Raw genomic sequence first — 13,449 nt, 5'->3', positions numbered from 1 at the left:
GTATTTTTTGCTTTCAGCCAGGATCCATCTGACACCAGCAATGATATCCCTCATCATTCCATGTCCTCTTCTGAACCCAGCTTGAATTTCTGGCAGTTCCCTGTCTATATACTGGTACAGCCACTTTAGAATGATCTTTAGCAAAATTTTACCTGTGTGTGATATTAATGATATTGGTTGATAATTTCTGCATTCAGTTGGATTACCTTTCTTGGGAATAGGCATAAATACGGATCTCTAGTCGTATTCTAGTCAGTTGGCCAGGTAGCTCTCTTCCAAATTTCTTGGCATAGACGAGTGAGCACTTCCAGCACTGCAGCCATTTCTTGAAACATCTCAATCGGTATTCCGTCAATTCCTGGAGCTATTCATAAGGTTATCACTGGCTAATTCTTTTCAGTAGACACCGGGTCCTCCTTCCTAGTCTTAGCCTGGAAGTTCAGCTGAAACCTGGCCGCCATGGGTGACCCTGCTAGTATTTGAAAACTGGTGGCATGGCTTCATCAGAGCAACACACAAGCCCCCACAGTACAACAAACTGACAGATGCATGGGGGATGCTGATAATAACAGCTAATATTTATTGAAGGCTTACTACATGCCAGGCACTGTTCTAAACGGTCACTGTATTCACTCACAACAGCGCCATGAGTGAGTTAATAAAACCTCTCCACTTGTCCTTAAGATAAACTTCCAACTTTGAATTGTGACTAGTTCATGAGAAAGGCTCATGGACGGGGAAGGAGGGTGATTTCACTATGCTCAGTGCTCAGTCCCGAGGTGGCTGCCCCCTCCCTGACTTGTTACTAGGCAGCACGGCCAAGGGCAAGCTCAGGACACACCTGGGTTGGGGACCTACCAGGGTCTGAATTCTCACCACCATCCTTACCAGCTGTGCAACCTTGGACAAGGGGTTCCCTCTCTGAGCCTCAGGCCCCTTTATCTACAAAAGAGAGCCAAGAATGCCTAAACCATGGGCTCCTTAGGAGGATTCAACTGAGAGAGTGGGCAAAGGGGCGTTGCTTCTGGGATAGTGGAGGAAGGGAAGATGATAGTTTTCCTGGAGGGTCACCACATGGACAGCCCCTATTCTAGGTGCTGGGGACCCCACAGTGAATAGGCCAGGGAGCGCTCCACTTGTGTGGCGCTTACATTGGACAATAAATCAGGAAACAAACCGATGCTGAGTGCAAGAGTGGCAGGTGCCATAAGAGAACAAAGCAGGGGGATCTTTTAGTGGCTGGATGCTTGGGAGAGGGGTATATCTGGGTTAAGACTCAGACGCTGACCATGACTCCTGACTTCAAGTAACCAAAGAGTGTGCTTGAGTGAACTGCTCTGCGTGTTAACATAAAGAACTTTCAGATACTGAGTGCTGGCCAACCTGAAAAGGGACCGCCTTGGGTACGGGGGATTCCCCATCGGTGCCAGCTGCCAGAGAGGCTGACAGAATGCTCTGACACCTGGAGGAAGTGGTTAGAGGTTTAGGCCACACAGCCTTTGGGGTTCAGGCCAGTCCTGTAATTTTGTGATCTTTATGGTCACTGTTCATTTCTCTGCCAGTGTGAAGTGTGGCACCCTCCTGCAGTAAACATTTAATTTTATCGTGCTTTAGGTGGAAGTTTACAGTGCAAATTAGTTTCTCATTCAAAAAAATTTACACACAAATTGTTTTCTGACACTGGTTGCAATCCCCACAATGTGTCAGCACTCTCCCCCTTTCCTTTTTATCCTGGGTTTCCTGTGTCCATTCATCCAGCTTTCCTGTCCCTTCCTGGCTTCTCATCTTTGCTTTTGGGTAGATGGTGCTCGTTTGGTCTCGTATACTTGATTGAACTAAGAAGCACATTCCTCATGTGTGTTACTGTGTGTTTCATAGGCCTGTCTAATGTTTGGCTGAAAGGTGGACTTCAGGAGTTAGCCTCAGTTCTGCATTTGCAGGGTGTCTGGGGGCCAGGGTCTTGGAGGTTCCTCCAGCTTCTGTCAAACTAGTAAGTCTGGACTTTTTTGTGTGAATTTGAATTTTGTTCCACATTTTTTTCCTGCTCTATCCAGGGCAGTCTATTGTGATCCCTGTCAGAGCGGATGGTGGTGGTAACCAGGCACCACCTAGTTCTTCTGGGCTCAGGCTGGTGGAAGCTGTGGTTCATTAGTCCTTTGGATTAATATTTTCCTTGTTCTTTTGGTTTTCTTTGCTCCAGATGGGAGGGAACCAATAGATGTATCTTGCAGTTAACAATTTGGCCTTTGGTCCTGGTTCCTGAGAGCCCAACCACACCAGAGGCCAATGAGGGGGTGCTGACCACACCAAGAGGGACCACCTAGGGGCCCAATGATGACTAAGCCTCAGGAGGACAGTATAATCTGTCATGGCCATGTAATGAGGCTTTCCAGTGAAGGCATCAGAAGACAGAGACTCAGTGAATCGTCCTGGGTGTGGAGAGAAAATATCTGCTCTCAGGAGTGTAACCACGACCCCTGAGTACATGGAAGCTTTGCACCAAGCCTCTTCCCTGACCTCACTCTATGTGTTTTCCTTTTTTCCGCTAGATTAAAGACAGCCCTTTCCCTGGAGCTTGTGAGTCATTCCAATGGATTATTGCACCTAAGAAACAGAAGGGGCTGGTACCCAATGACCTAGGCCTGGGTGAATGGCGATGAGACAGGGCTATGTAGAGCAGCTGGGGTCTGGACTGAGCAGGGAAGAGAAGGTGAGATTTCTACAGGATGCAGCTGGCATGTGGAGTGGGATTTATTATCCACCACACATTTGGCATTTGGCATCAGAAGTAGATGATCTCAGCCTTCCTGGACTGGTTTGATATAACTGGAGGAGTCAGCAGGATTTATTGGAGAGGCCCTTGACGGCTAAGCCAGGTTTAGTCTGCGTTTGTTTATTCTACATACAATTACTGGGCATCTACTGCATGCCAGGCACTGTGTTGGGACAGTGGGCAAAGCAGGAAGAAATGAAAAGATAATTTAGACCAGAGGCTGTAAACAGGCAACCAGCCTTGACCCCCACAGGTTTTGCTTGGCTCACAGTGTTGACCCTTATAGTGCTGTAAATTTTAATTGGGTGCCAGTTTAAAATCAGGACATATTACATAAAAATCCAGATCTCTGGCTTCTCTTTAAAAAGTCAAAAGATCCGGCCACTGCTGGAGCTGAGTGGAGGCCACCCCTTTTCACCATGGCTTGCCTTTCAAGATCACCCACGTCCTCACCTCTCTTTTAGCTCCCAGACATTTGCCATTTTACATCTGCACTGGTTTGCCCAATTATTATTATCTACCTGGTCCCCATCAGTATTTGAGTTTGCAGGTCTTGAATTAGACACTGTCCCAGCTCCAAAGTCTTTCATAATGAAATGATAATTTCCCTCAAAAATAGTCCCACTAGCTCTCAATTAATGAACACCTACTAGGCACCATGGCGATCCCATGTGTGTTAGAGCACATCTGTGCTCCATACAGTTTTCTTTTTTTAATTTTATTGTACTTTAGGTGAAAGTTTACAGCTGAAGTTAATTTTTCATTCAAAAATTTACACACATATTGTTCTATGACATTGGTTGCAATCCCTACAATGTGACCACACGCTCACCCTTTCCACTCTGGGTTCCCTATGTCCATTCGTCCAGCTCCTGTCCCTTCCTCCCTTCTCATCCTGCTTTTGGACAGTAGTTGCCCATTTGATCTCATATATGTGATTGAACTAAAAAGCATATTCCTCATGTGTGTTATTTTTTGTTTCACAGGCCTGTCTAATCTTTGATTGAAAAGTGGACTTCTGGAAAGGTTTCAGTTCTGGGTTAGCAGAATGTCCAGGGGCCGTAGTCGCGGGGGTTCTTCCAGTCTCTGTCAGACCAGTAAGTCTGGTCTTTTTTTGTGAATTTGAATTCGGTTCCACATTTTCCTCCTGTTCTGTCCGGGACTCTCTCTTGTGGTCTCTGCCAGAGCGGTTTTTGGTCATCATCTAGTTCTTCTGGCCTCAGGCTGGTACAGTCTCTGGTTCATGTGGTCCTTTAGTCCTTTGGGCTAATATTTCCTTGGTTTTCTTTATTCTCCTTTGCTCCAGACGGGATCCATAGGGTTTTCAATGGCTGATTTTTCGGAAGTAGATCACCAAGCCTTTCTTCCAAGGTGTCTCTGGATGGACTCGAACCACCAACCTTTCAGTTAGCAGTAGAGTGCATTAATCACTTATACCACCCAGGTACTCCAAGAAAAGCCTAGTGATCTACTTCCAAAAAAATCAGCCATTAAAAATCCTCTGGAGCACAGTTCTACTCTGACACACACGAGGTCACCATGAGTTGGAATCAATGCAATGAAAACTGGTTTGGTTTCTATGTACCAGGCTTTTGCACACTGTATCTGATTTAACCCTCACAACTCTACACAGTGAGTATAATGATCCCTATTTTATACAGATGGTGAGGCTCCCAGAAGCAAAGCACTTCACAGTCACATAGCTGCTTATGAGCAGGCTCACATTCAAACTCAAGACAATCTCCAAAGCTAATACTTTTTTCTATTGCATCACAGCCTCTCTGTTCTGAAGCAGCCAGCTTAATAAGTTTTCCAGGTATACACTAGTGCTAGCCAGGAAATGTGCTCTTCTACTAGCAGAGAACTCCAGCCCAGTAGACTGCAAAAGATTCAAGGTCAATTAATACATTAGTTTCTCTGGTTTATCAATCAGCCTACTATGACTCCAGCTACTGTGAGTTGGTTCTAGAGACCTGATGACTCCTGAGTGGTTGGATCAAGTCAGACTTTTGAACCAACCAAAAGAACAGCCAGCCCAAGATGTTATGACCTCTTAGGCCTCTATCCATGTTAATTACAGCAGAAGGTGTCTTTGAAATCCAACTCTCTGGCTTTTATAGATGAGTATAGTGAATAATCTGAGAAGCTGGACTGTATGAAGAACAGGGCATCAGGATTGGAGGAAGACTCATTAACAACCTGAGTTATGTGGATGACACAACCTTGCTTGCTGAAAGTAAAAAGGACTTGAAGCACTTACTAATGAAGATCAAAGACCACAGCCTTCAGTATGGCTTGCACCTCAACATAAAGAAAACAGAAATCCTCACAACTGGACCAATGAGCAACAGAGAAAAGACTGAAGTTGTCAAGGATTTCATTTTACTTGGATCCACGATCAACAGCCACGGAAGCAGCAGTCAAGGAATCAAACTACGCGTTGCATTGGGTAAACCTGGGCAGAGGACCTCTTTAAAGTATTGAAAGGCAGGGATGTCACCTTGAAGACTAAGGCACGCCTGACCCAAGCCATGGTATTTTCAATCGCATCATATGCATGTGAAAGCTGGACAATGAATAAGGAAGACCAAAGAAGAATTGACTCCTCTGAGTTGTGGTGTTGGTGAAGAATATTGAATATACCATGGACTGCCAGAAGAACGAACAAATCTGTCTCAGAAGTGCAACCAGAATGCTCCTTAGAAGCAAGGATGGTAAGACTGCATCTTACATACCTTGGACACATCGTCAGGAGGGATCAGTCTCTGGAGAAGGACATCATGCTTGGCAAAATACAGGGTCAGCGGAAAAGAGGAAGACCCTCAATGAGGTGGATTGACACAGTGGCTGCAACAACGAGCTCAAGCATAAAAACAATTGTAAGGATGGCTCAGAACCGGGTAGTGTTTTGTTCTGTTGTGCATACGGTTGCTATGAGTCGGAGCCGACTCGACAGCACCTAACAACAATAGTGAGGCATGGAGTGGAACAGGGAGAAATTATTCAGAAAGTTAGTGAGAGTTGGGTTTGGAAGCCAGAGAAACCGAGTTTCCCCAAGTGTGGCATATATAGCATATGAGGCACTCGAGTTGGGTCTAGGTGGTACATGAAATGTTTTCTCATTTTTCATATTGTTGTTGTTAGCTGCCATTGAGTCAGCCCCCATCTAATGTCAACCCCATGCACAACAAACCAAAACACTGCTTGGTCTTGCACCATCCCCATGACAAGTTGTGAATCAGACCATTGTAATCCACAGGGTCTTCACTGGCTGATTTTTTAGGAAGTAGATCCCCAGGCCTATCTGTCTAGTCTGTTTTAATCTGGAAGCTCTGCTGAACCCTGTTCAGCATCATAGCCACACACAAGCCTCCACTAACAGACGGGTGGTGGCTACGCAGGAGGTGTACTGGCCAGGAATCGAACCTGGGTCTCCTGCGTGGAAGGCAAGAATTCTACCCCTGAACTACCAATGTTTCATAGTTATTAGTTATGTAAATGTGTATTAAAGAAATATGTGTGTATATATATGACATACAGGAGCCCTGGTGATGCAATGCTTAAGGGCTTGGCTGCTAACTGAAAAGTCTGCCGTTCAAACCCACCCAGTGGCTTCACAGGAGAAAAGACCTGGTAATCTGATCCCGCGGAGATTACAGCCTAAGAAATAAGAAACCCTATGGGACAGTTCTACTCTGTCCTGTGAGGTCACTATGAGTCGAAATCGACTCTATGGCACGCAACAACATGGATGATATCTGTTTGTGTGTGTGTGTGTACACGCACGTGTGTGTACACCTGTGTGTGTGTAGCATCAAACCCAGGATTCCAAAGATACTTTAGAATAAGGCTAATCTAAAAAAAGATAAAAAGAGCTGACTTAAAAAGAAAGTAAACAGGTCCCTCCCTGAGTAGTGCAAACAGTTTGGGCTCAGCTGGCATCCAAAAGGTTAATAGTTTGAACCCACCTAGCAGCATCATGAAAGAAAAGTCCTGGCAATCTGCTTCCGTAAAGATTACAGTAAAGAAAACCCTATGGAGCAGCTGTATTCTGTCACACACGGGGTTGCCATGAGTCAGAAACAACTCAACTGCTCGCAACACCAACAACATTAAGCAATGAATAGTACCAGTGATATACAGATACGGTAAAAATCATGGATGTGGACTGCAAATAACTAGGTCTGGGAAACACTATAAAACCAGATTATGGTAAGCGTTCCGGCTCTGGAGTCAGACTGAGCTGGGTTCCAATCTCGGCTGAAACTCACGGAGGTTCCAGTATCCTATCTGCAAAAAGAGGGTAGTGGTAGACACTGGCTCTGACAACGGCCGCGGGCACACACACAGCAGACACAAACGTTCCTGTTTCCTTTGCCTCCCAGTTCAGTGGTTCTTTTCTTGTCCTGATGGTTCATTTTCCTGTAGTCGACAGTCTCATTCACCAAAAGCACCCTTAGGTGTCGGGCTCTAGCTGGTTGTCTTGACTATAGCTGGACGCTCCCAGGAGAACTCTAAGCTCTTGGAGGTCGGAGATGTCTAAACTGTTCCCATAAGGCCTAGTAGAAAGGTTCTGGAGTCAGATCTGAGGCTGAATCCTCACTCTGTTCCTTGTTTATTAACTGCAGACCTTGGGCAAATTACTTAGCATCTCTGAGCTTCATTTTGCTTTTCCTTGACATTACAGATTTGTTGTGAAGACTAAAGGTACAAATGTGGTGGTTAGCTGCCATCAAGTGGGCCCCCAACTCATGGTGACCCCATGCACAATGGGATCAGACTGTTACAATCCACAGGCCTTTCACTGGCTGATTTTTGAAAGCAGATCACCAGGCCTTTCTTCCTAGTCTGCCTTAGTCTGGAATCTCTGACGAAACCTGTTCAGCATTGTCATGGATTGAATTGCGTCCCTCCAAAATATCTGTCAACTTGGCTAGGTCATGATTCCCGGTATTGTATGACTGTCCACCATTCTGTCATCTGATGTGATTTTCCTACGTGTTATAAATTCCTACCTCTATGATGTTAATGAGATGGGATTAGCAACAGTTATGTAGACTCAATCTACAAGATTAATCTACAATTTAAGCCAATCTCTTCTGAGATATAAAAGACAGAAGTGAACAGAGAGACAGGGGGACCTCACACCACCAAGAAAGAAGCACCGGGAGCACATTGTGTCCTTTTGACCCTGGATCCCTGTGCAGAGAAACTCCTAGTCCAAGGGAAGATTGATGACAAGGACCTTCCTCCAGAGCCAACAGAGAGAGAAAGCCTTTTCCTGGAGCTGACGCCCTGAATTTGGACTTCTAACCTACTGGACTGTGAGAAAGTACATTTCCCTTTGCTAAAGCCATTCACTCGTGGTATTTCTGTTATAGCAGCACTAGATGACTAAGACAGTGTCATAGCAACATGTAAGCCTCCAACGACAGATGGGTGGTGGCCGCGCATAAGGTGCATTGCAGGCAGGGAACTGATTCCTCATCTCCTGCATAGAAGGCAAAAATTCTACCACTGAACCACCAATGTCCCTTAACTAAGAGTATATCTCAATAAAATTGTTATATTTTTTCGAAAAGCACAGGTGGAGAGATGAGCCCTCAAACGGGAGACAGAATGTTCTGGGGTGACGAAAATGTTCTAAATACTGATGGTGGCGGTGGTTACTTGGGGGCATAAATCTGTCCAACCTCATCAAAATGTACGTAAATTGTTGTTAGTTGCTGTTGAGTCAGCTCTGACTCATGGTGACCCCGTGTGTGTAGAGTAGAACTGTGCTCCATAAGGTTTTCAAGGTTGTGAACTTTGGGAAGCAGATCCCCAGGCCTGTCTTCCAAGGCACCTCTGAGTGGGCTCAAACCACCAACCCTTCAGCTAGTAGTTGAGAGCTTAACTGTTTGCGCCACCCAAGATTCCTTGAACATAAATTAATCTGTGAGTCAGAAATCTGGATGGCAATGGGTTTGGTTTTTGGAAACCCTGGTGGCTCAATGGTTAAGTGCTACGGCTCTTAACTAAGAAGTTGGCAGTTCAAATCCGCCAGGCGCTCCTTGGAAACTCTATCAGGCAGTTCTACGCTGTCCTATAGCATCGCTATGAGTTGGAATCAACTTGACGGCAGTGGGTTTGGGTTGTTTTTTGGTGTTAAAGTTGATTAAAGGAAAACCAACACCACCCGATGGACAAGGCAGGAAGATGCTACCAAGTGGACAGCAAAAAGGCATCAAGGCTACTAAGTGACAGAGGGCAGGGCCTCTCCAGTCTCCAAGGTAAACAACCCCGAGGGGATGTCAACTGCCTGCCTCCACTCACCCACGAGGCCTCCAACAGCCCTCCACTTGCTCCTCTCAGCCTCCCTGGAACCCCTATCATTCCTTCCCAGGCCTGCTCCTCCCCACCCAACCTGCTCCCCAGCCCAGCTGCCAACTCTAATCTCCATTTCCCCAGGCCCCCATGTCCCTGTAATTAGGACCAGGAGTTATGGGCCAGTTGCCATCATTTGGTGCCACCTGCTGCCTCCTTACAGATAAGCCTGGCAGGGGCAAGGCAGCCCCCAGGGTGGAGTACATGCTGTCCAGAGCAGAGAACAAAAACTCCCCTCAGCCACCTCCCCACATCTGCACCCCCAAGGCACTGGTTTTCTCCCACAGCCAAGGCAGATGCCCACAGGAAGCCAAAATGAGGAGCCAGGAGAAGCCAAGAAGGACACTAACATTTATCAAGCACTGTGGATGCTCACAAAACTCCCACAAGATAGAGATTATTCCAGTTTTTCAAACCAAGAAACTGAAGCTCAGTGTTTAAGAGACTCATCGATGTCACTTAGTTGGCAAAAGCCCTGAAAGCTGGGATTTGAATCCAAGCTGGCTTTCCTCCATGGAATGCCAGATTTCTAGCTCCCTGGTTCTGGACCACTCACACAAAGCCAAGGTGATTAAAAGGGTAAATAAGACCCTCCAGAAAGGCCAGGAATCCCTGGGTGATGCAAACAGTTAAGCTCCATGACTAACCAAAGGAGCCCTGGTGGCACAGTGGTTATGAGCTCGGCTGCTAACCAAAAGGTGAGCAGTTCGACTTTACCTTGGAAACCCTAGCGGACAGTTCTACTTTGTCCCACAGACTCGCTAGGAGTCGGAATTGCCTCAACGACAACGGGTTTACTAGCCAAAAGGATGGCGGTTCAAACCCACTCAGAGGCACCTCAGAAGACAGGCCTGGTGATCTCCTTCCAGAAGATCGCGGCCTTGAAAACCTGATGGGGCAGCTGTACTTTGCACACATGAGATCACCAGGAGTCAGAATTGATTCGATGGCAACTTAACAACAACCACAAATACCACGCCTAAAGGAGATGAGGCTATTAACTTTGTGCAAAAGGGTCTTTTCAAGACCTGGGGGGTTATAAAAAAATAGGTCCTGAAAAACAAAGAGTGCAGAGCCTCTACAATCAAACTCCACTTTATAAGGCTTTCCTTTGTCTTATTCAGCCTTAAAACAACCAGTTGCCTCCCAGCTGGCTCTGACTCTTGGTCACCCCATGTGTGTCAGAGTAGAACTGTACTCCACGGGATTTTCAATGGCTGATTTTTCGCAATTAGATGGCTAGTCCTTTCTTCCAAGGTACCTCTGGGTAGACTTGAACCTCCAACCTTATTAACCGTTTCTACCACTCAGTACTCCCATTCAGGCTTACAAAAGCCCTGTTAAGAAATCCCTAACCACACTGAGCAGCACTTCTCCTTCCAGAAGTCTCCATTCTGCCCTAGACCAGAGAGGCTCCTAGGGGCTTAGGACTTTGCCATTTAGTCCCAGGACCTGGGTGCCCAGCACCGTGCTGGTGCTCAGCGACTACCGGATTTGATGAAGGAGTAGACTAGGCAGAAGGCCACCCATTCTCCACCTGAATTCTGAAGAGCTCAGGGCGAGATGCCATCCAACTCCCAGCCCAATGCTCTGACCTGAGTAGTCCTGCTTTCTGTCCCCTCGACCACCTGTCTTTTTCGGCTTCCGCCTTCCCCCTCTGCTGCCCCTCCCCCAGCCCTCCTGGCCCCTTCTGGGCATACCTGGGCATAGGCTGGCATAGAAGCCCTCCTTCTTGAGCATGATGAGCAAGGAGCCCCAGCCCAGGAGCACGGCGGAGAAGAAGAGGTTCTCCAGCACCGCCGTGCAGGCCATCCACCAGCGCCTCCGGTACGCCTGCTGCAGCGTGGGGGCCATGCTGGCCGCGAGCCTGCACAGGAACAGAAAGCTGAACGATGGTCTCCCCAGCAGCCCCACGGAAGGGTCCTGCATCGTGGTGGCGCCTGCGTCCCCTTGGGCCAGCCCTCGACGGGCCCTTCATGGAGGTCCCATAGAGCCCTGAGCTTCCCAGTGGGTGCTGGCGAGCCGGCTCCGGGCGCACTGGCAGTGCCAGGGGCGCACGCGGCGCTGGGCTCCCGCCGCGCCACTATCGGAAACAAGGAAGGTCCTGTCTGCGCGCAGCAGCTTCCTGGCGCGCTGCCGGCCTCTCCTACCCGGGCCAGGGCGCGGGGAGCCAAGCTCCCCGGGGCCAGACCCGCACTTTCCCAAGTCCCCAAAGTTCAGCAAGGGGCAGAGCGCACGCTGAGACCCTCGTTGGCCCGTGTCCGGCCTCCTGCGCCAGGAAAGACCCCAGAAACAGGGAAGAGGAGGAAGGGGAAGTCTGAAGCTACCTAAGAGCCCCCCTTCCTGTTGCAGCTCTAAGACGACTCCTCCACTCTGGGGTCGGGCAAGCGCAAGCCCTCCCCTTTCCACAGCCAGCGACCCATGTCCCTACAGTCTCTCGGGCCAAGCCAGCAGCTGCCACGTGGAAGGAGACCCAGGGCTGGCCCTCCGGCGGCCCTGCAGCCCTCCGCACCCCCTGCGCCCCTCACTCACTCGGCAGGACGCCGGGCTGCGCGCTGCGCGCCTCCGGCAGCCCGCCCCTCCGATCCGGGGAGGGGGCTCGGGCAGGAAGTCCGACTGCCGCTGACTTTATAAGGACAGTGGCGGCAGATGGGCTGGATGGCGGACGGGCGGGCGGGTGTGTTTACCAGAGGGAGGGAAGGACCGGAGCTCCCCCCCGCCGCGGTCGCGGCAACCACCGCAGGAGGGACGGGACGCAAGCAGCGGAGGGGCGGGAAGGGGAACAGGCGGGCGGGGAGCCGCGAGGGGGTGAGACCGAGGAAAGCAGAAAGGCGAGGGACAGGGAAGGGCAGGAGTGCAAGAACAGGAGGGAGGGGAGGAGAACCCGAGCCACTTCCCCCTGGGGGCCTCAGTTCACCCGTCTGTGAAATGGGGCTTTAGCTTCTAACTCTCCCGGAGGTCTGTTCCAACTCTGACAAGAGGAAGTGAAGTAAGAAGGGGCGCCAGATGAAGAGGAGAGTCGGAGGGCCCTGAGGAAATGAGAGGGAGGGACTCGCTCGCGGGGGTGGCGCGCTTAGAGAGACCGGACAATGCGCCGCGGGACCACTGGCTGAGGTAACGGGCTTTCTATGGGGAGCGTGGGAGTGTCGGAGGGAGCCCGCCCAGGTGGCTCAGAGGACACGCAGCCCGGAATCCTACCCCACCGGCTTCTCACCTCCGAGCGGCGTGAACGCGCCCCCTGCAGCCTCGGGCGCCTCAGGGAGCGAAGCGCCGGGGCGGCGCGTCCACACGCCAGGCGTCTGGGGTCCCGCCGGCCCGGCCTTAAGCTGCACAGGCGCTGCTGGCTTCCCAGCGCTTCAGCCAGACAGTCCGGTGTTCTTGCCTCCTCTGCCCCCTAGGAAGAAGTCGGGGAGCTAGGAACCCGCTTGGCGCCAACGATCCGAAAAGGGGAGCATGGACGACAGTTGTATTTACACCCGTCCCGGGCTGCGCCCCGAGGTGGGGGCGGGGGCTCCCTTCCGTTCCCCTCCCCTTAGGTCGAGTTTCACGCCCACGTGACTCGCCCGCCGGTCCTTAGTTACTAGCCCCAGTCAGACGCCCCAGTGCTTACAATTTCCACCTCGCCACCCACCCTCACCTTCTCCTTTGCCCCATAGGCGAATGTCAAGCAGCGTCCTCTGCAACCTTGGTCAAAACAGAGAAGGACTCCGTTGGAGCCCCCTGACTGAGATGCAGGGCTGGCTGGGAAGAGGTTTTGAACTGTGTAGTTGGGGTGTTTTCTGAGAAGTCAAATGACACGGGTTTCTTTGGAGTTAGATGGACCGAGTCTCGACTCTGAAACTGACTAGCTAGGTTACCTTGGACAAGTTACTTAACCTCTCTGAGTCTCAGTTTCCTCCTCCAGAATTCGGGTACCAACCTCAAAGGGTTGCAGGGAAGAATTAGGGGCTATGATGCAGGTAAAATTCTGAGCACAATTTCTTCTCCATCTTATTAACCTTTAATGAAAGTAATAATATCTGTGTATGTGTGACTTTTTCTTGTTGTTATGTGCCAATCAGTCGGTTCCCAACTCTTAGCTACCCTATGTACAACAGAACAAATACTGCCTGGTCCTGTGCCATCCTCATGATCCGTTAATGCTTCAGCCCATTGTTGCAGCCACTGTAGCAATCCATCCCATTAAGGGTCTTCGTCGTTTTCGCTGACCTTCTACTTTACCAAGCATGATATCCTTCTCTAGGGACTGATCCCTCCTGATGACATGTCCTAAGTATGTAAGACATAGTCTGACCATCCTTGCTTCTAAG

The 13,449-nt window shown here is 49.5% G+C and overlaps 1 protein-coding gene and 1 non-coding gene across 2 annotated transcripts in view; both read right to left on the bottom strand.

Moving 5' to 3' along the window:
- Positions 1-12,655, bottom strand: part of SLC43A1 (solute carrier family 43 member 1) — a 35,990-nt gene extending 23,335 nt beyond the window's left edge. The window contains exons 1-2 of the mRNA XM_010600894.3: positions 12,354-12,655; positions 10,840-11,006 (exon numbers count right to left, since the gene is read on the bottom strand). Coding sequence (XP_010599196.1) covers positions 10,840-10,993 — 154 coding nt within the window. The 5' untranslated portion in view covers positions 10,994-11,006; positions 12,354-12,655. The remainder of the gene's footprint in view (positions 1-10,839; positions 11,007-12,353) is intronic.
- On the bottom strand, positions 6,179-6,249 carry TRNAG-UCC (transfer RNA glycine (anticodon UCC)). The gene has a single exon. It is a non-coding gene; the product is annotated as a tRNA-Gly (tRNA).
- Positions 12,656-13,449: the final 794 nt, after the last annotated feature.

The sequence above is a fragment of the Loxodonta africana genome, chromosome 7, assembly GCF_030014295.1.
Source record: "Loxodonta africana isolate mLoxAfr1 chromosome 7, mLoxAfr1.hap2, whole genome shotgun sequence".
Lineage (NCBI taxonomy): Eukaryota > Metazoa > Chordata > Mammalia > Proboscidea > Elephantidae > Loxodonta > Loxodonta africana.
This window is presented reverse-complemented; position numbering and strand designations above follow the sequence as displayed.